At 47.9% G+C, this 24,468-nt stretch overlaps 1 protein-coding gene and 1 long non-coding RNA gene across 2 annotated transcripts in view; both read right to left on the bottom strand.

Moving 5' to 3' along the window:
- Window positions 1-23,508, bottom strand: part of Awh (LIM/homeobox protein arrowhead) — a 179,178-nt gene extending 155,670 nt beyond the window's left edge. Inside the window, exon 1 of the mRNA XM_089550308.1 lies at window positions 23,429-23,508. Within this exon, the coding sequence (XP_089406434.1) occupies window positions 23,429-23,491 (63 nt within the window). The 5' untranslated portion in view covers window positions 23,492-23,508. The remainder of the gene's footprint in view (window positions 1-23,428) is intronic.
- LOC149338361 (uncharacterized) lies at window positions 8,952-10,795 on the bottom strand. Its single transcript, XR_016283437.1, has 2 exons — window positions 10,215-10,795; window positions 8,952-9,041 (listed from the first exon to the last, which is right to left on the bottom strand). It is a non-coding gene; the product is annotated as an uncharacterized LOC149338361 (long non-coding RNA).
- Window positions 23,509-24,468: the final 960 nt, after the last annotated feature.

Below are 24,468 nucleotides of genomic sequence, written 5' to 3'. Positions count from 1 at the left end.
GGATCAGACGCCATTGTTACATTTACATCGCTTCTACCTACCCCTACGCACTGAGCCACCGTGGACCCCCTAAAAAAGCTACCGCTCGGCCTCCCAGGCGCCTGCCTATCTCTTCTCCTACCCTTCCACTGAAATGGATGCCATCTCGTCCAAAGTCTCTGCCCGAACCTGCCCTGTGCACTTCCTTGTTTATTTCTACCACCTCAAAGCCTTTCTCGAGGCCTAACTGCCTTATCTCGCGATTAAGGTTCATAACGTCTTTAGCAACCTCTACATTCCTTCCTTGTACCTCCGGCACTGTACACACCACGATCTGCGCTTGCTGTGCTATCGCCCTTATACCGTCAACTCCCTCAGCTAATGTTTTCCCTACTTGTGCGGCAAATAACCGGAGTCATAAGTCGGCTCAGATACGTCATTCCAAGAACAGTAAAGTTACTCCTCTACAATTCACTTTTCTACTCCTATTTAAACTACTGCCATCTAGTGTGGGGCACAGCTACGGTTAGCTGTCTTCAGCGTATCTACATTTTTCAGAAAAAAGTTTCTTCGTCATGTTTACAATGTCCCCTGGGACTCGCCAAGCAAAGATCTCTTTCTACAAAGTGGTGTGCTAAAAATACACAACTTGTATAAATATCGCTTGAGTGTCCGGTTTAAACTCGAAACACGTAGAAATGTAAACCACATACGTAAACTTGCTGAACTACATACCCGAGATGCAAGCTACACAACAAGGTATGCGGAGACATGGATAGTCCCGACCCCACGGTTAAACTCGGGTAGAGAACGCCTGCAGTTCACTCTTCCGTCCCTGCTAAACGCGTATATATATAATAATTTTGACCTTTTCAGTTCGTCAAACAGGTCTTTGCGTGCTTTGTATGCTAGCATGTAGGTTTTTTGTTTTGTGTTTTTTTTTCTTCTTTCTCTTTTTTTTCTTTGCTGCCATTACCTGTGTCTACCCAATGTGAATATTGTGTCAATATTGTATAATGTTCTTTCGTTTTCTCTTGTACCTGCTCATGATTGTATACCTATTATCACGCTTTGCAACTGTCTTTTGTATTAAAAGCCTTGCTGTCAAGCTGCTGCCAAGCGAAAGGGGGCTGCGGCTTAGTCAAGCTGTTTCTCAGCTTTTTCTGCGCCTCCGCTGTCTGTATCTTTACAAGGCAGAAATAAAGAATTTGAATTACCATTCAGGACATCATTTAGCCCCGCCGCTACCACTACCAAGTTACGCCTTGCAGCCTTCTCGGAAAGTTCACTTTTAGTCGCTCTCAGGACATCGTCCATTGTCTTTCCTGGAAACACCCCGACTGCTACCCGCCTATCACCCTTCACCCGGTCCAGAATAGCTCTTTTGCAGCGCCCCATGTTTGAGTCGCCAGCGATAAGCACTAGGGTACTCTGCCACTCCCTCCTAACTTCCGGATCTTGCTGGCTCTTATCAGCGACTGTGCCCTCATTTCCTGGAAATAGCTCGGACCCCTTCTCAGTACCGCCTCTCGAATTCCCAGCTGCCACCTGTGCATAGCTGTTCCTGCCTGAACATGTCTGACCTACTGGCCCCTCGCTGTCCATGCCAGTGCAAGCCCCATCCATGTGGCTGGCGCTGGAATGCCCGCCATTGTGGCTTCCAATGGCGGTGTCAGCCGTTTTTGACTCGATCTGAGATAGCTGTACTTGAAGCTTACGCTTCTCTGCCCTCTCTATCTGTAACTCTGTTTCTAGAGCATCCATCCTTAGCACTAGTTCGCTGTGCGCCTGTTCAGCCCTGTCCAGGCGTGCACCTAATACGCAGAATTTGCACATAAAATCTGCGCCTTCGGCCTCCTCCACTGAATCGAACCGCGTTTCTTTTAAATTCACTGATTCCTCACACTCCATACATCTAACCTTCAGTAGCTTAACCATCGTAGCAACACTAGATTATTGCTTGCACGAAATGCCCAGATATCTACACGCTCAAGACGAAAACACTTGAAAACACGTGCAAAATTAAAATAAAAATCTGACTACCGCAAATGCCGATCAATCACTTGGAAAAAAATAGCTATCTCTCTAAAAGTTAACGCACAAAAAAAACAAACACTGAGAAAAACTGTCGGCCAAATAGTCCCGGCCGAAATTAGGTCACTGACCTAAATTCTATTCCTTAACCTGCACTTCCCCTAACAGCCTAAAAAACTAAACGCACTTTTAAAACTATTAAGGCGGGGGTACCACGGCGGCCATCTTGGACAAGACGTTAGTTGAACCACCAGGGCGGCTCCACTTGTCCGTGGAAGCGAAAAAGCGCTCCTCCGAGACTGTCTGGTCCTCCTCTCTGCGTTACCTTGACCTCCTCTCCCTCGCGTTGTGGCAGAAGGAGGCGGTTAGTCACGGAAGGGGATAAACGCCATGACAATGACGACCGCGCTCGAACGTGTTTGGCACACGGGTACTGCTTCTTTCGTCCCTACCCACCCCTTGGCGGCCCTGCCATGGTGCCTGGCGATTCTTTTTTAGGAGGCACTATTTCGTATGTGACCTTTTGCGGGGCTAGTTGATGTGACATTGTGTTCAGTTGGAGTCAGCGCCCGTCCTGTCCGTCTTTCTGTGTGTTTTGTGTAGAATTTAGCGCTGTTTTTACTTTCCTGAACACGAAGTCTCTATATCTGTGACATTTACAGAAATTATATTTTGTTTCCATTTTTTCCAGAGTTGTACACGTTGTTTTATAGTTATTCTTTTCTCACGACCCTGACAAATATTTTGATGACTAGCAGCGGCAGCCACGGCAAGCAATATTACAAAATAAAGCTTCGTAGGTTCCACTGGCATCCATAACAAAGGGCCACAAGACATCTATGGGCTATGGCCTTCGTAAAACTATGGATGATGTCGAAATGGATGCAGCGGAATAGTAGATGACCTCTTGGTTTCAAAGGGTTGTTGCCATGCGTGTTGTCACAGCCTTTTCTGCGGTAAAAGGCGCGTGGCGCGTAGCTTGTGTGCTATTGATTCCCGTTCACCATACAAACGTTTATTTCGCAATTCCAGGAAAAACACCAGCAGTGAAACATCAACCCGAGATTTCGAAGCATGGCGAGTGTTTTTATTTTTTACTCACACACTGCCAGTGCTATGTAGAATTCTAAGAGACAGCTGATATGGTAACAGTAAATAAGAGAAAATGGGCAGAATAAGGCATATCAGAATGGTACAAACATATTGCGTTCAAGTCGTTGGGTCAGTAGCTGCGGAGAGGTAGTCTGTGACGTTGAGAAACGTTGCAAGTAATGCTGATTTTCTTTTTTTCCGCCCGCGCATCCGTGTATGATAACAAAAATCCCGAAAGCGCTTAGGGCCGCAGCCGGCAACATTCTTTTCGTTCACTTTTTATTGTCAAATAAACTACTACCACCACCAAGGTTCGAAAAACGAAAAGGAAACACTGGCTGCGAAACTTCCACTGGAGACTGCGGGACATAGCTGGCAAGAGCTAATAAGTACTCATTACAATCGCGTCGGGTTTCTCCCTACTGTGGCCTTAGCATAGCATTTCCATCCATTCATTGGAACTGCATTTTGTTGCCACACGAGGCAACGTTCCTGCTTTTGTGATATCGTTTTGTGATATCGGCGAGTGTGTAGTCTCAGCAGCCGTGCTCCGCTGTAAATAAAGTTTTATTTTTATTCTGGTTCTTAGTGCGAACTTTTTTTTGGTAATGAGCAACTAAATATAATGTACATACCTGAATAGAGCTACTCTCGCTCTGCCAGTGACGACGACCCCTTTCCGCGATAGGTCTAACGATTCCGCAGGTTTCGTGTGTGCAATTTCCGCAACCGTCGAACGCGAATTCACGTTTTGGGGAATGCAAATGGCCAACAAATGAAGTTTTCACAACGGTGACCTAATATCGACTATTTTCACAGTGCAGGATGCACATACAATGAAAGGAAAGCTCTGGTCGGACCCAGACTGCAGCGCTCTTGGGCAGCCAGCAGCAGTCACCGGCGTCGCTTGTGGATTAGGAATAAGGACGTTTTATTTCGCCATCGAACGTACTTCAGGATAAAGCGATTCAAAATTGAATATCACGTCGGAGAAAGCAGGGACAATTAGAAGCGTCGGTCCTACGCGATGTCAGCAATCCGGCCACCGAATGTTTCCGAGGCGCGCGATCACATCGGTGGTTTCTACAAAGTTGTCGCGCTGCATAAACAAGCAAAGGAACAACAGGTACACAAATAGGATTAATAAAACAAAAGCGTAGCTCTCGTTTTACCTCACGCGAACAAACATAGCTGTTTGCATACAGCGCTGTAAAAAGGAGTACTGGTGTGCAGTCGCCCTGTGTTATTGGCGGAGCGAAGGGATGGCGACGTCAGTGCGGGCCGTGTTCGTGACTCGAAGGCATTCCAAAATCTCGAATGCCTTCGCGGAGCTCCATTGACTTGATAGTATGTCAGCCAAATGCCATTGAATAGTTCGTGCAGCTGCACAAGGCGACATCCGACTCGAATGACACTCGGTTGGAAGGTATTTGAAACGCCCGTGTAGCAGAGATATTGCTAATCTCAGGCTCGTGATGCTTTCTTAGATAACAGCATGCGATCAGACGCGAAAAGCAATTACATCTGCTATGACATATTTTGCAAGTATTTGCGAAAACAAACTAATTTTCACAATGTGCTGCAGCACCGATCGTCACTACCTGCAACACCCATCGTCACTATCATCATTTCCAAATAGCACCTCTTTTTGCCATGTGACAACGCAATGAAAGTGCCATTCGTTCATGGGGAGTGCGCTTCGTGAAAGTATCACTAAAGTTGCCGTGTGACAGGGGTATAAATCCCCCCACGCACGCGCACAAACACATTCAAACACGGAAAATGGTACGGTTTCAAAAATATCTTTGCCGTGTACGATCATACACGGTAAACCATTTTTGAAAAGTCACTAAATTGCGTTTGAAAACTATCAAAATGTAGCAGTTACAACTCAAACATGATGCCACTTCATTTTCAGAAATTATAACTTTTTATCGTCACGTGTATACAAGTACGCTGGACGAAGTTCCTACGGTAAACTCAGATTTCTGGATTTCCTGCAGCGCATACAGACCCCCCACCCCGGCGGCGCAACGTGTAGGCTCTCAGCCCTGATTTCTCTTCACTGCTGCCGAAAAAAAAAAAATCGACTACACGTCTTTCCGGGTGGACGGTCGCTTTTAGATAATGGGACTCTGTCAGCTAGGGGGATAGGGGAAATGAACAATAACGCCCCTGCACACTGCTTTGTTTTCTTTCTCCACATGGACTCAACAAACGCACTCGCGCAAGGCCTCGCGTATTTGTGTGTGTGTAGCTATTTTCGTCTTGTTATATGTCCGCAGCTGTATCCATGAGCAGGCAGAGAAAAAAAAAAGCTGCTGTGTTGGTACTATCATGTCAGCAGTTCGGATACTCGAGCCAGTACTAACGGCTTACTGTATTGCATTATGCCAAGTTTTCGATTAGCGTACCCTCCTAGCGGCCGCCAGGCGGAGCACGTTTTATGTTAGTGGTCCAACAGCGATACCAGACACTCACAGAGAAAAAGACGACGTACAAGGAGGCTCCTGTGTGTCTCATCTTATTCTGTGTCAGTGTCTGGCAGGGCTGTTGTCCACTCAATCCCTATGTATCAACTCCAAGTAGCCCAATCTGCCGTTCTTCAGAAACGCGTTTGCAGGGTTGCCTGAACGCCCTTGAATGTTTTCTGCGAAAATGCATTTATAATTGTGGGTGCAGGTGGTCTCCAGAGCAGTAACGGGCAGTGCTGGCTTCAATAGGCAGAAATGAAAGGGGTGAGTCATCTGTGGACACGCCTTCCCCGGTGCACTTTACAAGGCTACGCTGGCGAACCTGACCGCGTCTTGTCGCTCGAGTCTGTTGACTGTCAGGACCACGCATGTAACTGCGAGCGCATAAAGGCTACTGGCAATGTACGTTCCCCCCACCCCCCGCAGTTGTTGACGGAGCAAGCGTCGTTCCTGGAAAGAAACGCGCAACGCACCGCTTCACCACGACGGTGAGAGCAAGGGTTGGGTGCCGCGCTAAAGATTTTTATTATAAACCCCACTGCGCCCAGGGCGGGTGCGCCCTGACAAGTTGTACCCACTCCCCGCAGCAGAGGCACACAGGTCTGTCTCCTCTTTCTAGCCTGGCCTTGGCTGCAGAAGAACCTTGGATTGGAACGGCCGCATGTCAATCGCCTTCGCAAAACATCAGCTTCGCAGAACTGTGAAACCCCCTCCCTATTGTAAACAGCGTGACGTCAAAAAGTTGTGGCCCGGTTGGCAGAACTGACAACTTTTGGTTCTGAGCCGGTGTTGTTGGTCCCGAGGGCTCCTTCGCCGCCTTTTTACCCCGATTCGAGACGCCTCGCCGGCCCTCACAGGATAGAAGAGGGGAAACGCTTGCGCTGAATGACTTAGGCCGGGTGGCAGGAGCGCGCTCCGGGCGCCAGTGAATCCGGCCGGTGCCTCATAATAGACCTCTCCCTGATGTAAACAGTGTGACGTCAAAAAGGTGTGCCCCGATGGGCAAAATCGTCGAATTTCGGTTCTGAACCGGTTTTTCAGGTGCCGAGCACTCCCCCACCAGCTTTGTTCCCTGATTCGAAACGCCTGGCAGCCTTCTTCTCCCAGTGTGAGCCTTCTCGGTACGGCGCATGTTTTGCCCTTCGGACCAGAAGCACGTGCGTTGATGACGTGTGTCTTGAAGGAAGCTAGTTTTCTTTGCACGTGTTGGCCTGCCTGCAAATCTGTATGCGCAGTCGCGTTTTTTTTCTTTTCAGGTGAGAAAAATGTAGAGCCTAAGATGTGTGTCCCAGAAAATAGTGAAAACATTTTTTTTTCTGTCAACTTGAAGGAGCGAAAATTGCTAATTGATCACGTGCACTCAGTGGAGCAGATTGTCAATGAAAACTACCTCCATGGGGAAGTGACAGAAAGTGTGTGTCCTAAGTGAATCAACTTGAAATTCGAGGCCAATACAATGGGGTTTTGTTACGTTTTGCGCTAATAATAATAAACACAATCTTTATGCGAACATAAAGTGCCTCTAAACAGATATGCGAAGCTGAAGAGATTACCGCGCATGCGGGAACACTTTATTTGCAGAGCCATCGCTATATGTGCTCATTCATGTGCAAGCAAACATTTTGACTTAGAAGTTACATTCAGCCAGAGCAATGCCTACTCCCGTAATATCTTAGAATGTCATGAAATATTGAGGAAAATAGATGTGTGTGTAAATGATGGCAGATTTTTTTCACGTTTCATGACCATGCACACAAAAGCAACCGCTGTGGCAAATGCTATTTCAAGGCCGGAATGCGAAGACAATGCAAGCATGCTGCTGCTGTATGCTTTTTTGTAAACAAGCATGAGGAACCGTCCTGAGCAAGAGGCTGAAGCGTTCGTCAGATCTGGTAAAATGTAGAGTTCCGGACCCTTCCAATTAGGGTTTTTTCATAACCACGCTAATGAAAATCTGGTCGTAAATGTTTATCAGGTAGACGAGCACCATTTTGAAAATATTTATGGTCTTTCTTCTAATTTGTGAATACGGATCGACACTAACGTCATATTATGTTCCCCGCTTTGTAAACCAGGTCAAAAAACAATTCGCGATGTAAAACCTGCTTCCCACATAACCTTGCTGAATTATCCTGAAGTCCTTGATGGTTTTGCTGAGAGGGCTTCGAAATCTGCTGAAAAATAGCTCTTAGACAAAATGTTTTCACCAATGTCATCCACAGACCACCCAGCCAAAGGACTTCATACCGGTTTCCAATAAATTTCACCAGAAGCTCTCGGCCCCTCGTGTTCACGGAACTATCCTGAGTAGTAGTAGTAAGTGGCTTTTATTGTAAATGAAAAAGAAGGTAAAAGGATTCTTGCCAGCGCCGGCATCTGCTATCATGTCTAGAAGCACCTGAGCTGGGGCTGGGGGATGGAAATGGAAAGCGAGATGACAGTGAAGGGGAAAACAAAGGGTAGAGAGAGAGGGAAAACCTTCCCTCCTGCTTGTATTTCCATTACGCGAGGCGATACAGCCAGTGGGAAGGACCGCGAAAGTTGCCGGCGACCTGACACGTGAGGCGCGCACTTCGGGAGAGGGCGACCGCGCTCTCTCTCTCTCACACACACATACACTACGCTCGCCCGCTCCGCAAGCTCCCCTCTCACTCGCATACACCAAGCTGCCCCGCACCATCTAGGTGGTGTTGCCCGCACGCCCGCAGCACAATTTTCTCCATTCTTGACCGGAGCGGAATTCCAGCCACGACTAACAATGAGGGACACCACCGCTTTTGAGCACCCGCGAGCAGATTGGCACTTGCGCTGGCACGTGGCAAGTGCCAGCGGTGCGAGCAGCAAGCCCACCATAGCAGACTTCCATATTTATGCAACTCACCTACTCCTATCTAGACACTACACGCGCAATCGTGCAGCGCCATGCGCAGCAAATGTCGCTGTACTATTGTGGAGCAGCTCTTCCGGAAACCGCCATTTACAAGAGCTAGTTTTGAATCATAATACCCTGTAGCCGAGACTGACAACTGATTGCATTCCTAACGATTTCGGTATCCGTGGTTTGCACACCGCTGAGGGAAAGTACTGGTATTTCATGCAGTGCAAACAATGGCAAGAGATGCTGGCATTGTTTTTGCTGCATTGCGCGCATGCATATCACCAGCTACGCTCCCATATATCTTTCAAGAATGTTATCCGTGCATTCTTTTTTTCTTGCAGTGTGTGATTGACATATAATTTTGGGGGCATGCTTTGCCACTACAATGCTAGTGAAATCGCACTGTCCACACATGCACTTCGCCACTGGTAGAGGCAGAAGCAGAAGGCTTCATTCACTTCCATTGATGTGCATTTTCAAAAGACAAACGCATGTTCCTTATAAAAACAGGACCATTTTATTGCACCATCTGCTAAGCACGTTCAGATGCCTTGCACAACTCCCCCACACATCATGGTGGCAGCCTGCAAGCAAACAAGACCATACCAATGTCATATGTGAGTCTATTTTCAGGAAGTGACAGGAAATGTCAGTGCTCAAAAGTGGGTATTAGCTTGTTCTTTACTGCAGTTACTTTCCATTGACTTAGTGTTTCAGTAACACACAAACACATATGCTTACCTCCCGTCATAGAAAAATGTGAGGGCAGTAACGGAAAAGGAAAGAAAATATGTGCATAAACATAGCAAGTGGACTGAAAAGTCCTTACATACATCTAAGTAATTTGCTGCCACTGTAACAATGAGAGCAGATATGTTAGGATAAAAGCCTGCTGAGCACGATAGAAACATATTCTGCTTACGCCATACAGGGTGATACAAAGCTGCTGGAACAATGATACACTGCTTGTTTTGATGTCACCAGCAGTTCACGAAGAAAAAGCTTACCAGCAGAAGGCTGTATCCATTACACACAAGCAGAAAAATGTGAGCTGTGAGGTTGAATATCCCTTGAAAGTGTATATTGATACTGTGCTTCCAAGGAAAGTGAACGCCACAAGCGGGCTAGTAGCAAAAGAAAAGACGCAGCTATAGAACAGAAGAAAGGAGCAGGCATAAGAAGTACAGCATGTCCAACTAAGCTATACTTGGGAAAAAGAAACAACTCAACAGTGCTGTTGCAACGGACATATAAAAGCCCCACATTTTTGAAAATATAAAGCGGAAAGAAATGAAAACCCACTGTTTCATGTTTCATATAGCAGGGATCTCAACGGTTACATTTGAAAATCAATTACAAGCATATTTAGAGTGCATTCATCCACAAATGTGCTTCAGCGCCTTTTCAGCTAAGGAAAACACCCAACTCAAGGAGGGCTGTGTAGCTTTCAAGCATTTGTATGAAACAAGTGATAAGTTTATAGCAAAAATACCCTCTATAATGATTTTACCTCACATATACTCACCTACGAGGCCATAACAGGAGGGCGGAAAGAAAAACTATATTGTTGCAAAAGAGCAAACGACTAGGCGCCTTACGAAATGTCACAGTGCCGTGACACTGGTAATCTTGCACACGCGTTCATGAAAAACCGCACTCGATAACACACACTACGAGGTAGCTCACGCACGCGACACAGGTACAGTTGGGACTTCAATGCAGATTCTAATAACAAAATTGCGGTCCAAATGGCTCACCTGCGTTTGGCCCTGACATCAGCCATGCGCGTACGAAGCTTTGTCATCGTCGACCTTTTGCGCTGAAGGTATCGCCGCCGATTCCCCATTTGACACTTTTACACACAAAAAAAACTGGCAAGATAACGTGATAAAAAACGGCGCTGCACATAAATACAAAAGCACAGTAAAAAAAAAAACACCAACAAGCAAAACAGCACGATACGCCGATGACAGCCTGCGGAGCAGCCGAAGAAGCGACCGAAAGGCAGGACAGGCTTCAGCGTAGTCAGTCGTCCGTACCGGTACAGAGTACCGCGGCGAGAGTTGCGGGCGTCACACACACAGGGGAGGCGCTGCGCACACGTTTCAGTAAACCCCAATAGTTACTGTCTCGTACGTCTTGCTTCAAAATGTTTGACAGCGCCACTGTCGTTGACCGGCGGAACTCCATTGTTGAGTCAAAACGCCCGCGAGATTCAAATGCAGCAGCCCCGTCGACCAACAAACGGGGCGAGTGCGAGCTAACATGAGTCGTTTATCATACCCAAATTTACATCACTGGTAGTTTAAGACCAGCGACTTCAGTTCCTGTCAAAAAAGCCTGGAATATAACAGTGATCTTTCGCACTGGATGTATTTTGCGGAGGTTACGGCGCACCAAAAAATAGCGCAATTGAATGGCGCAGTAATACCGTTCTGTTTGTCATAGCGAAATTCGGCCTTGAGCAGATCCTTGAATATTTCCTAAATATTTCGCGTGCAAAATTTGTTCCCTATACGACGTTTACTTGCTTCTAAAACTCAGATCAAAAAAGCGCAGTTTCTAGGTTACGACCAACTTTGAACAATGAAAACTAAAAAATTATGACATGTAGCTCAATGAAATTTTCAAGAATTAACAACATGGGTACTATCTACAATCCTGATAAATATGTTTGTGATTTATGAACTGGACTAGGAGTTATTAATGCGCCATTCTTTTAAATTTCACACTTTTTTATGGCGCCAGTTCTAAATAACCACCCAATATAACTCAATAAATTGCCTGTAAGGTCCTCGAGTCACACTTAATCTAAAAGCTGCAGAAGCAGTTTTCTTTTCGGAGCAGTAGTTTTCGTCAACAGCAAATCCAACGCAGGCAAGTCGAGCAAAAATATCGTTTTATGCCCCTCGCTCTTTTGCTCACTGCTATCATACTAACGTGAATAGCTTTTAGCGACACATACCATCGCAAAGAAGATACAATTATCTTTACAATGCGCTCAATATCATTTCTCTAGCGCAAACGGATGAGCCACACCGCTCACACAAACATGACGAAAAACGGCTGCTGACCGCCGCTAGCGTGGTACCGCCGCCTTAAAGGAAAGTACTCATCTATTTTACGCAGTCGCTCTCGCAGTCTGTCCGGTCCCGGTCTCCACGCGTGATCCGAAGAGCACCAAAAAACGCACGTCCGCACAACACGGCTGTCAACTGTCAACCGCGACCACATACGAGCGCCGCCTCGTGGCACTCGCCGCGTGCGTGAAGTAGACGGCCCAATGGGCAGCCCGGCCGCATAGGAGATGCGCACTTACAGCGCTGCCAGAATGGCACCGCGGGAGGGTCAGAGCCTGCTTTTCTCTTCCCTATTCCCCTGTGCAGGGTAGCCAACCAGAACACCCTCCTGGATAACATCCCTGCCTCCCCTCTTCCTCCTCAGCACCGCCGCGGTGGCTCAGTGGTTATGGTGCTCGGCTGCTGACCGAAAGACGCGGGTTCGATCCCGGCCGCGGCGGTTGAATTTCTTTGGGGGAGAAATTCTAGAGGCCCGTGTACTGTGCGTGGTCGAAAATTTCCGGAGCCCTCCACTACGGCGTCTCTCATAGCCTTAGTCGCTTTGGGACGTTAAACCCCATAAACCAAACCAAACCTCTTCCTCCTCATGTCTCTCTCTCAACGCATTGAAACCTTGACGCCACCGCTGCGTCACCCCACTGCTACATTTAGTTTAAATTGATTTCAGTTTGGGCTGATCATCGAAAGCGAGCAGCTATGGTTGTGTTGCAGTCCCGACGGCACTGTAACATCCGGCAGTGCAGTTCAACTTACTAAGGCTAAATTCCCATACACTTTGAGGAACAATTGTCCGATTGACCAGATAACGAAATCAGCTATGCACCGTATATCTACTGTGTGAATGGTCGGTTAGAGATGCGAAAAATGTATCCTTAATTATCACAGATGAGAATGCTCTAGTTCCTGAATATTGACACTGCTTTGATATATGTTTATTTTCCTTACAGAAGCATAGCTCTAAGCATGCAAAAGTTGATGCGCTTTTATGTTAGGTGTTTGACGAAGGCACCAATTAAATCAAATAACAACGGTATACGCCCTCACGTAAATTTTGGTTGTATTTTTTTATTTATTGATAAAATCTTTGACTCCAGAGAGGGTGGTTGTATTTTTATATTTATTGACAAATGCTTTAACTCCGGCAAGGCTTTTGTTATCTTGTGAAATGCAAGAGATAAGAATGCGAAAATTTCTACTTTTTAGGTCTTTTTTAACCGGAAAAGGGTTTTAGATGCGGGAATGTAACAATTAAATATACAAAATTTTCAACTACTGTAGCAAATAAAATGATACAAAAAAATTACAAAAAATTACAAAAAGTTACATGAAGCAATGCGAAAAACGACATGGGCACTCTGAGAAGTACGACGTCGCGCCCACAGCACACACGCACGCACGCACGAAAAAGCGAAGTTGACGCACTGAACAGACAAGCATAAAAAACGCGGACTGAAACATCGGCTGCTATAGCTCCAAGAACTCCACCACAAACCATTGCCTGTGACCCACTCAGCACATTCCTTCACTCTACAAAAAGACACGAAGCAATTCGAGACTCCTACAACTGGTGGCACATTCAAAACACCCCACGCATTGCAAAGCTCTTTGCAGTTCTTACTCATGACTTTGGTCCCACAATCAACTACTTTTCTGCAAGGGAAGCAATAAAATTATATCTTCGGTACCTTGCCTGCAGCGTTTTTATAGCTGTTATAACACTAATAAACACAGCAGTAGGTCGAGCCACCCATAATTAGCGAAGTTTGTTTTCGCCTTCGGAAGAAACACGTTGCCACTCGCCTCGCTGAGTGCAAACTCAACAAGAGAGCGGCGTCCACCTTTTGCCGCCCCTGTTAACCAGATGGTGCCAGTGGGGCTCGCCAAACTGCAGCGCACCGAGCCTATAAGCGGTAATCGAGTGAGGGCTGGAAGGTGTGGAAGGGATTGCAGTAAGTGTCATTTCTGAACTACTGCCAGTAAAGAGCCCTACACTTCGTAAACTGCTTCCTGCAACGTTGATTGAAGCCGACCGATGTACCGCTGTTCCCGCGGGTGCTGATCGATGGTCCCAAAGCGGGGTCACAGGAAACCGCAAAGGCGCGGCCCTCGGGGTGTCCGAGAACTCGCGACACCATCCACCGACCGCCCATATAGGGCGGATGCCTTTGGAGCACGGAAGAGGGGCTTGCGGTAGGCTCCGCCCACTGGGGACACGTGACCTAGCAATCGATGCCAGCGGGCGCCCTTGCGGTATTTCCCAACGCAAGTACGAAGTGCCGCTGTTGCGCTGGACGCCCCGCGGATGAGACATCTCCATGTCTGACAACGCGTAATCAAACTGCTTCGGAGCCGTGGCGATTCTTCGGCCTCCTGATGGACTTGTGGCTCATTGAACGCCACTTGACTGCTTGCGTGCCGTCTTCCCTGGCGGCTCGCTGACAGGCCTGTGGTCACTGGGCGTGGGCGTCAGGCGCACTGTACAAGCACACGCCGTAGCGCCGGCCACCGCAGGTATGCGTTCCCAGCCGTGGGCGCGCACTGAAGACGAGAAAGCGTCCGTGCAGGGGAGCGTCAGGGCGCGGTGTCCGAGGTTCCCGAATCAGTTGGCGTGCACTTGATATTTTCAGAGTTACAGCCTATCGCGATGCCCCTGAAGCCTATTTGTAATTTGCATGCTTCACAAAGCCGCAGTTAATGACTAATTGCTGCCTTCACTGCATTCCCTTCACTTTGGCACAGGGAACGTTTAGCAATGTCGGCGGGCCCATTCTTGGTTCACGTGATCTACACTGTAAACACAAATAAGCCCAAATAGGAGTATAAATGGCTAGTGTCCGCTTTTAAACTCCTTTTTGAAAATTGCGCAATCGACTTTAAGTTGTAAAAAAGAGGAAATCCTCCTTTTTTACTGCCGTCGCGAAATCGAGGAGTAAAATAAAGCATTTACATGATTTTACTACTTTTCCAAGCAGGAGTATGTCGGCTTCAATACTCCTTCAGGCCCTTTATGCACTCCTTAGTGTCTGCCCGCCGCCTAGTGGCAGCTTCCGGTGCGCTGCACTTGCAGGTGACGACGCCGGCTCTGTCGTCGCTGCCTGCTCGCCTCTGCTTTTGCTGTTTCACGCACGTTTGTCATGTTACAAGACACCGGATCGCCGCAACCTCGCGACAGTGCCGCAGACAGTGCCTGTGAAGCCCCCAGTGTATTCGGAGAACGCTTGGTGTTGCATCGCCTGCGACGGCAGTCTGCGAGAGGCTTAGCCAGCCGAGCTCAGCCGAGCCAACATGGCGGTGTGTGACGCGTCGACCTCCCCGAAGCCGCCAGTTTGCCACCCGCTCCTTTGCGCGCTCTTGTCGTGACGTAAGACTGGACATCATCGACCTTAGCAGCAACGTGCTGCAATGAACGTCTCACTCAAGCCAGCAATATGTGCAGAAGCAGCGGCTAGTCATTCATTGTCTACGCAGCATACAAGTGTTGGCTGCTGCCGTTTCGCCGCGCCGACATGGCGATGTGTGTGTGACGCACCAGTTTTCTCGACATCGTCGGCCCCTCGTTCTTTCGCTGTATTGCAAGAATACTAAAGACTGGATTATCATCGTCGTGTGTTCTGGTAAGCAGTATTAAACTCTCCTTTGATGCCATAGACGCGCATGCACTTAACGCCGCTCCCTTTTCAGTGTGCGTAGACTTGCTGTGAACCACGGGTGCGCCGAGATGAAAGGCTTAACGAGAACAGCAAAACAGCAAAGGCTTCATTGTGGTCCGGTGGAGCCAACTCACACAGCAGGCATGGAGTAAGTATCTGAGAAATTTGTTGTTGCACGCGGCTGAAAAAAAGAGTGTGACACTGCAGTCGTGGCTGTTACGCTAACATGTACAGCTGGAAGTACGGTCAGTTCTTCTAGGGACCAAATTTTCTTCATGCGTTCACGCCCCATGAATATGGAAAAGCTGTACAGGCAATGACAGGTGAAAATGCACGGCCTTGGGGTCTGTGAATTTTTGTCACGTTATTACGAACAGTGCTGAGAACCCTGCCCTAATCGGTTGCTTCCTTTCCTGTGTTTTAAGAGGGCCTTGTTATGCAAACAATGCAAGCGATTTTATTCTTTTCAGTCATAGCACAGGACATGACGACGCCTTAGCGCTCACGGAGATTAGCTAAACTGTTACATTTTCCGAGTTGGTGGCATCTTAACGTCGCAGCGATTTTCGGCAGCGGACATGAGGTTTCAACCATACTGAACGCTGCCTTTTCTGGATGGTTAGGCGTCTAGTTCCAAAATGTGGTACCTTGTAAGCTCTTCGCATTTGGAAAATGTTAAAAGAAGTTTCCACTTCGCGTGCAGTTTCCGAACACATTCCATTATGTGAAACTCGTGGAGGCAAGCGTTCCGGTTCAGACTGCTGATCCCAGGAAGGCAGCGAAAGAAAAAGAATAAAGCAGACGCCAGTGTACAAGATCCCCTGCTCGTGCTGGACGTAGTACATTGGCGAAAGCAAGCATTTCCCAGAAAAACTGAAGCAGCACAAAGCGGATGCCAAACAAATGAACAAGGAAGGAAGCGCGGGTTGACAAGACTGACTTCGAGGGAACTATCCTTGCATCAACTGTCTACGATCAGTGACCCGGCGGATGGCTAACCGAAGGCTTAAAAAAAGGCAAGCTGTGACTCACTCGCAGTCACACCTGCTGAAAGAAACCAGTCACACAAGACGACGGACAAGAAGAGTGTACACACCACCGTCGTCTTGTGTGACTGGTTTTTTTCCGTTTACAATGTACCAACTGGCCCGCATTTCAACCCTTCCGGTGAAAGAACCAAGAAGATTCCGAAACATGTTTTTTTTTTCATTGGCGTTCTTTCCCGAAAGTATATTCCTTTCCCAGCCAGATAGGCCTGTGTAGAATGTTTTCTTTTGAACCCTGGCCACGAATGTGAGGGCAAAGCTTAACAGAAGACAGGTGGCGGCGGGAGGGTGGGTCTGTTGGTAGCTTTCTATTCCTAACAATGCCTGCTATGTCAGTCACCCTTGCCCTGCCTTTGACCTATACACAGAATGACGACGTCCTGAAAATGCGTAGCTGCGGGCTCTCCCATCAAGGAAATTGCATGTAAGCTTCCGCTGCGTGTATGCAAAGCGCTGTCTTTTGTTTGCATGTTTTGATTTCAGTAATTGGTTCTGATATGGTGCCTGAAAAGCATGAGGAACCTCTGACAAGTAAAAAAAAAATTATATCTCGAGGCCTCTTTCGGTGCAGGAACGCAGCCAAAGGCAGCGCGAATGCGCAGGTGCCTCAGTAAGACCATTTTATTTTTTTAAGTTTTATGCTTTGTGGAAAAAATGTTCCCTATCGATGCTGCTTCCCATTCGCCGTATTGCCTTAATGTTTACGAAAGCGGCTCTCTGGAATTTGTGATTCCCTGAAAACCGCGTTTAGCCGCTGTCATCCGACAGGATACAGGTATGTATTAGCTAGTTGATTACCTACTATGTTCTACTAGCTAATCTTTAGTCATGAAAAACGTTTAAACTTCAATAATACCTACTTTATTTAAAAGTGCACTCTGAACGGCTTTGGGACGTTGACTTCTACACTTGAAGCACGTCATACTTCAAGCTTAGAGGTGCAATTCCTCTGATGCATTTTTTTTTCTAATCTTTCTTTCAGAAGGAGCCCGTATGTTGACAGCGAAGCATTTCAAGGTTCCCTCCTTGCTTTCAAGTGTGGCATCTTTATTTTCATTCCTTTGGGTATTTAAATTATGTACCCAAAGACAGCGTGGGTTAAGGCACTCTTCTTTTCTACAGGGGCCAAGACGTAGGTTCTCTGTAACCGTCGAAAGCAAGCTGCCGAACACATGTCTCAAATGTTTTGTACCCAATAAAATATTGTTTGAAATAAATCACTGTAAGTTCATCGACGCATTTATCCTGGAATATCAAGCTCTAAAATGAGCCTTCCATACGAATACTTTATTTCAAATCGGCTTCCGCATCAAGTGAAGTAATATACTCGTCTGGGAATCATAAATGTAACCCTATAGTAAGAAAAATTTCTCGAAAAATTTCCTGCCAGAACTACTTAAAAGGAACAGGCACGTACTCCTGAAATGTACTATAAAAGTAGCTGCAAAGGAGTATATAATACTTCTATTAATTGCCATGCTAACTCCTTTGTGATCACAACTTTACTCCTAAATAAACTCCCGTCTGCAGAGCGGTAACACTTTACTCCTTCTAGCACTCCGAAAGTACCCCTTCAAGCAGAGGAGTAGACGATATACTCCTATTCTGAGGAGTATAAAAACCCCTTTTCGGGAGTGCGCTACGCGATGAGCCATTTACTCCTATCCGGGTGTTTTTCGGTTTGCAGTGTATCAGTGAGTCATCTGTGTCAGCCGCGACCGATTAATTTTGCACGCCTGTTCTGTGGCCGGAAAGCAACATCTGGATCTCTTGTTTACCCGCGGCTGTGGTTCAGTCCATATTGGCGATTTTCACGAAACTCACGCCACGCTGCGGCGGCGCCGCGAACTAGTCTAAAAAGGATCGGCAGCGCACGGAACCCTTTGTTCGCTCGGCGCGTTGAGGCGTTGCTGTCATGGTTTTTCGGTAAAATATTGGTGACATAGACGCCACGCGCTGCGGCCGTGCCGTGATCCTGTCTGCGGATGAAGTTGCGCGACAGATTCGCACTGTTTGCTGCCTGCGCAGCAAACACTACCGGATGTCACCCCTGAAGGTCGTGGGTGAAAAAAAAAATGGTCAGCAGCACTCCTGCGTTCCTTTTTGCATGTCAGCGAGATGGAAAAGCAGGCAGGTATTACTGAATTCCATAACCGCTCCTAGCATCCGAAAGACGGGGCGAATTTGTGAACAGAAAGTGCGGACTGGTAAGCCAAACACAGCTTCAAATAACTGCGCAAAAGACACAGACGGGAGACATAAAACAAGAACACACAACAGCACTCGTTGTGTCTTCTCGTTCTTTGCGTCCCGTCTGTGCTTTCTGCGCTGTTACTTGAAGATGAATAACCAACAAGCCCAAGCTGCTGTTCTGGCCAGGCACAGCGTCTCCGGTCGCTTGTTCGCGGCGTTTTCAGGGAGACGACTTATTTCTTCCAGGTGGTGACTCGGTGCCATAATAGCTTTTATCTCCCTTTAACTGAACTGCTAGGGTGATAATCTTATCTGGTTGCCGCAATTGCTGCGGGATGCAACCGTAATGCTAGCCGCATTGTACCTCGTCGTAACCCAACGCAAGCTGCAAATATATTTCCTCTCTGCGTTTTATTTTTTTGCATTGGTGTCTGATCATTGGCAACACTTATGCTTCACGATGCGCACGATAAAATCTCAAATGACCAAAAAAATCCATAAAATAAAATCTCAAAGGCCAATGCTCGCGCTATAGCAATGAGGCATAGAAAAAAATTTCGAAGGACAAAAGCACTGTCTCATCGTGAGCTCTTTTGTCAGGGTCATTAATGATTCCTTCCTTCCACTCTAACGACACACCGACTAATTATCATACAGTCGTAAGGAAACGCATACACTATGTTTTCCTTTATTCCCTAAGACACAACGCAGTTTTGTACGATATAGGTTGCGTGCTTGGTTCGATTCCCGACACCTTCTGAAGGAATTTTACTTTTCTTTGTTGCGGACTTCACCATCTAATGGTCAACTGCTGACGTCTTGCGAGACGATAGTGATGTCACAGGGGAGTTTTCACGCCACTGCTGCTGGTCAGCGCCGCCCGATTTCGTTGTCATTGAGCCATCCCCCTGATTACGCTCACTGTAGGGCGAAGGCCTCTGACATCTCTCTCCACTATCCTGTGCCAGCTGTGGCCAATCTCATTCGGCCTTTCTGCCGCACCCTGCTACGCTTCCGGTCCCTTGGAATGTTACCCTTAAGGGCCAGCGGTTACCTTGCCTTCGCATTACATGCCCTGCCCAAGCCCACTTCTTCCTCTTGATTTCGACTAGGATGTCATTAACCCGCGTTTGTTCCCACACCCACTCCGCCCGCTTCCGATCTCTTAACTTTACACCTATCATTTTCCTTTCCATAGCTCTCTGCGTTGTTCTTAACTTAAGCTGAACCCTCTTTGTTAGCCTCCACGTTTCTGCCCCATAGGTGAGTACCGGTAAGATACAGCTGTTGTGTACTTTTCTCTTCAGGAATATTACTAAAGTGCCAATCATGATCAAAGAGAATCTGCCATATGCGCTCCACCCCATCCTTATTCTTCAAGTTATTTTACTGTCATGAGCCGCATCTGCCGTCACTACCTGCCATAAAAAGACGCATTCCCTTACTACTTCCAGCACCTCGCTACCAATTGTAAACTGCGTTCCCTTCTGAGGCTGTTGACATTACTTTGGTTTTCTGCATATTAATTCTTAAACCGTACTGCTCTGCCTGCCTAACTCATTCATCATGTTTTGCAGTTCATCTACTGGGTGACTTAACAAGCCAATGTCATTAGGGAATCGCATATTACCACGGTATTCTCCATTAACTCGTATCCCCAGCTGTTCCCAATTCAGTCCTCTGAATAGCTCCAGTAAACAAGCGGTGAATACCGTTGGCGACATCGTGTCTCCGTGCCTGACACCATTTCTTATTCGAATTTTATTGCTGACTTTATGTAAGATTATGGTAGCTGTGTATGCGCTATAGATCTCTTCCGCTGTTTGTACGTAAGACCCGAATAATGCTTTCGCACTGATAAATGCAAGGAACTTGCGCGCTATTTGTACTACGGCACATCACTCTAAACACGTCTTCTCAATGGCGTACATACAAGGACGTTGCTTGCTGCACTGGCCACACGTATGGGGTTCAGCACACGACGGTCCAAAGCGAAACCATCACGAACCCTTCGAGCTTTCAGCGTTATGCAATGATTTCGCAAAGCCATGCTCACCTTAAGAATGCAACAGTATTAGCCTGAAACTTGCCTGCATTTTTCTGACTTTCCCGCCGTGCGAGAACACTTAGCGCTGGCGATCACGACATCGCCAAAGAGGGCGGCGACGATTAAGTGCGGTTCGATATTTGCGCGGCGGACGCTTGCAGACACAGGTCGACGGTCCCCAGTTGGACGCCGGTTCCGAGTTTTACACCGATGAAGAGAAAGTGGTTTAACTATAACTGTGCGCTCGCCTTCAGTGAGAAAACGTGACTCAGTCGTGCTGCCAAGGAAGCTTGTTAATGCGCCCAGGCCGATGACAGACGCAGTCCTCTTTATATAAGGACGCCTTGTTGGCTCCACTGCACCGCAGCCTATATTTTGTGAGAAGAGAGAGAGAGAAAGACGACCGGAAAGACAAGCATGTTAACTAGGCGACGACCAGTTTGCTACCCTACACGTGGGAAGGGGTACGGAAGGAGAGAGAGAAAGAGGGGAGAGGAAAGGGAAATCACTTTTCCAAGTGTCCGTTGGCAATTACAAACAGGGCCTTCACAGCTGTCCTCTGCTGAATGTTTAGTCCAAGGACCCAGAACCACGGCTTCTGCAAGCGGATGAGTGGCGGAGCGTTACAGCCAAGAGGACACGCTTAAGCTCAAACCAAGGGCAGTCACAAAGTAAGTGCTCAACTGTCTCGTCGCATCCGCAGCTCCCGCACGCAATAGAGTCTGCCATTGCGATTAAGTAGAGTATACGCATTTGCAAACGCGCTCTGGTGCTGAGGAAGGGCCCGAGGGATTGAATCGCGCCACATTTTCATGCAGGCGAAGGCCTATAAGACGCTTGCGCGCTGCCCGATGTCTGTGCACCCCAAAGAAAACCAGCGGTGTAATTGATCTGAAGCCTTCTTTCTCACGATCAGCTCCTGCGCGGGTACAGTCCAGCCTGAGTGCAACAGTTAGTTACATTTGTTACACTTCGTTTCGTCATAGTCGCTCGTAAGGGTGGAATGTACCGATATATTATGGTCAAATATGGCCAAATAAGCTCTGAATTATGGCAAAGTGCGCCGCTCCATCGAGCGTTTGTCTGTTATATTTGCGTGCCTGTCTTTCGTGCTGTTTTAAGAATCATGGGCCGCCAACTAGACCACATGTCTACCCTCGTATGGTACGAATAAGTTTCACTTCACGCATTACTGCGCTTGCACAGCCTTGGAGATCATGTATTCCTGCAAATGAGGGATGCCAACAAGTATTTTCAGAGATGGACGCATGACAAGCAGAATAAGGAATGCCAAGAGCGAGCATTCTCTGCCACCACGTAGGATATGCAGCCTGTACGTCAAAGCACAAAGCGCAGTTGCGCCCGTCCTGCTTTCAGCGCGAGCCGCATCTGGCCGCGAGAGGTACGTTACTTACTGAGCTCTGAGTTGCACCAATCGACTATAGTAAGATGCAACCTAAAAAAAACACAGTTGCTAACACTGGGCCGCGGTCCGCTGCTCCGCTGGCCAAACGCCTCTGTGAACAAAATCAGCTTTTTAATGTATGACTATATCAAACAATCCGGCGTATCAAAATTCTAGAGCTCACAACTTTTTTCTTGTGATAAGCTTCTTGCTAACGTAACAAGAAACGTTTAGCCAGAGGACTACTTTTTCGGCGTGGAAGAATTCTGTGCCCGGAGGCTGGATGTGGGCGGAGCTTCACTGCAGACTTGTTGTATCCGACTACAGACAATGTTTTCCCCCGTTTGCTTCGAAAGCGGACAAGCGAATCTGTGACAGACAAGACTGAAAGCCGCAGCACAGCGGCGAGTCCAGCTCGGTACAAGTAATGGCCAATGATGGCAGTAGCACTGGATGCTCCTTTAGCCTTCAAAAACGGTGTTTGAGGCTTGAGGCTTGTCGCGAGCAAATTTGGAAGGAAACTATCAGTATTCACTCAAGAACTAACTCAGTCCTTTTTTCCGCACGAAAGTTGTCATGCTGTTAGAGCACGTACAGAGGGCAAAAGAAATGCCTAGAACGACTGAAATGTCTGTTTCGTACCTCCCAAAGCCGCTATATGACCAGGAAGGCAAAAAATGATGGTGAAATCCTATGAGCTTAACTGCAAATACTTGCATCCAGACCATATTGAACCAAATGTTATCGCTAGATATGGCGTGTTTACCCTAAACACGCCCAGAACGTGTTCTAGAGAAGCGTCTTGCCATCTGTTGTCAGTAAAACCAGTTAGAAAACTGGGGAAGTGGTCTTGTCGCTCCCACTTTTCGAATAATCATTGGATGAATACTCGCAATGTGTTCCCTTTCACATACGAGCTGCCTGTACCCGTGTTTTCAGCCCAGACAAGGAGCTGTGCCTAACCACCCAATAAAGCTCACTGGAATATGCGACCGGCTACCGATTTTCAAGGAAAGTTGACGCTGTTAACCCAATCGGAATAGCGCCTCGACTCTTTGGCCGGGGTTTTATCCGCTGCGCATTTATAGCCAGGTCTTAAGAAACTCCTCCTAGGTCAAATGGCGCAGAATGGGTTGTGACGCAGCACACCGAACGGGCGCTGGACTGGCGGCTGGGGAAGCGGCGTGCTGCCGTGCATCCGGCATATATGGCCTAGCGACCTGCTCCGCTTCGAATTCCCGCATTTTACGGAACACGGGTGCTTGGTAGCGAGTTAGCGCTCGGTAGTAATCAGATGCCTGAAAAGGGGTACAGTCAACAGCTTGAGCACAACGAAAACAAAATCTCCCCCGCTCACGGAGTGAAGAACAGCCGTTCGTTGGAGGAGGGACCACTAAACAAAAAGCTCGCCGCAGCCATATCGCACACAGACGGGGCCTGAGTGACACAGTCGGCCTAACCGAGTAGGTCCGCGCGCCACAGCTGTAAGGACGGAGCGCACGGACCGCAGAGTGACACTTTCCGTTGCTTCTTCTCCTCATACGGCTCACCTTGATGACGCTCACGGTGACTTGATCGTCGGCGCTGGAGCGCAGTATCCGCTCGGCCAGCATGTCCCGGGCGCCGGCGAATCGCGTCGTCGACTGCGACGTCGCTCCGGAGGGCCTCGCCGATCGCCTGCCCGGGAGGCGGAGCCGCCGCGGCGTCCGCCCGCCAGCGACGCCCACTGGCGGACCCACTGGCGGGAGTGCTGCCGCGTCCGCCCAACGCTTCCAGCCACATTCCTAGGCCCCGTCTGCTCGATGTGGATCGGGCGCCGATGGCGCTAATTGGCTGCCACCCTCGAGCTAGCTCTCCCTGAGGGGTCGACGTTTCGCACCTAGGCTGATGCTGCAAAGCGGGCGATGCTTGAGGGCTTTGCACAACAAGCCGAATACTTTTAGTTCCTTTCCATTGTCTCACCAAAGTATTGCTGCTTTTTAAACATTCCTTCTCTGGTTTCATTTCCTGGTTGCCGTTAGGTACACCCAGCCAAATCTTTAGCTGGCGTGCGTGACGGTCGCTTTTTCTGCGCTCATGTGCTTTGGTACGAAGCTAACTTGTGGAAAGCTAAGTATTACACACGGGCTTAGTGAGCTTGTCCTTAGATTTGATATTTTCGCAAGTTTGCTCCCTCACAAGATGCAGGAGCACGGAAAACGCGGCCGCCGAGCACACCAGCTAAGGATTTGGCCGGCTGTACACTCTCCGTCAACATAAATTTCCAGATTTCTAGCCAGCAGAAGCAAAAATAAATTATCAAGTGGACAACATTTAATGCCCATGATGCATATTTTCGGAAAACTCACGTGAAGGTACTATTGGTTTATGCCGCCGTGCACAAAACCAGCGCAGCCCACCGCGTTCGATATTATCGGTGGATTCTTGCGTGATTTATTCAGCGATCTGAATGAACTGGCTATAGGCCCATAAAGAGCTTGGAAATGGCCAGGAGCTTCGTGGGTGCATCATTTCTTTTCTTGATAGCAGAGTCCGCCTGGAGCGCATGAATCTTTCTCCCTTCCTTTGGGTGAGCCAAGCAAGGTGCCCA

This window comes from Amblyomma mixtum, chromosome 6, assembly GCF_055824585.1.
Source record: "Amblyomma mixtum isolate Tamu chromosome 6, ASM5582458v1, whole genome shotgun sequence".
Classification (NCBI taxonomy): Eukaryota; Metazoa; Arthropoda; class Arachnida; order Ixodida; family Ixodidae; genus Amblyomma; species Amblyomma mixtum.
This window is presented reverse-complemented; position numbering and strand designations above follow the sequence as displayed.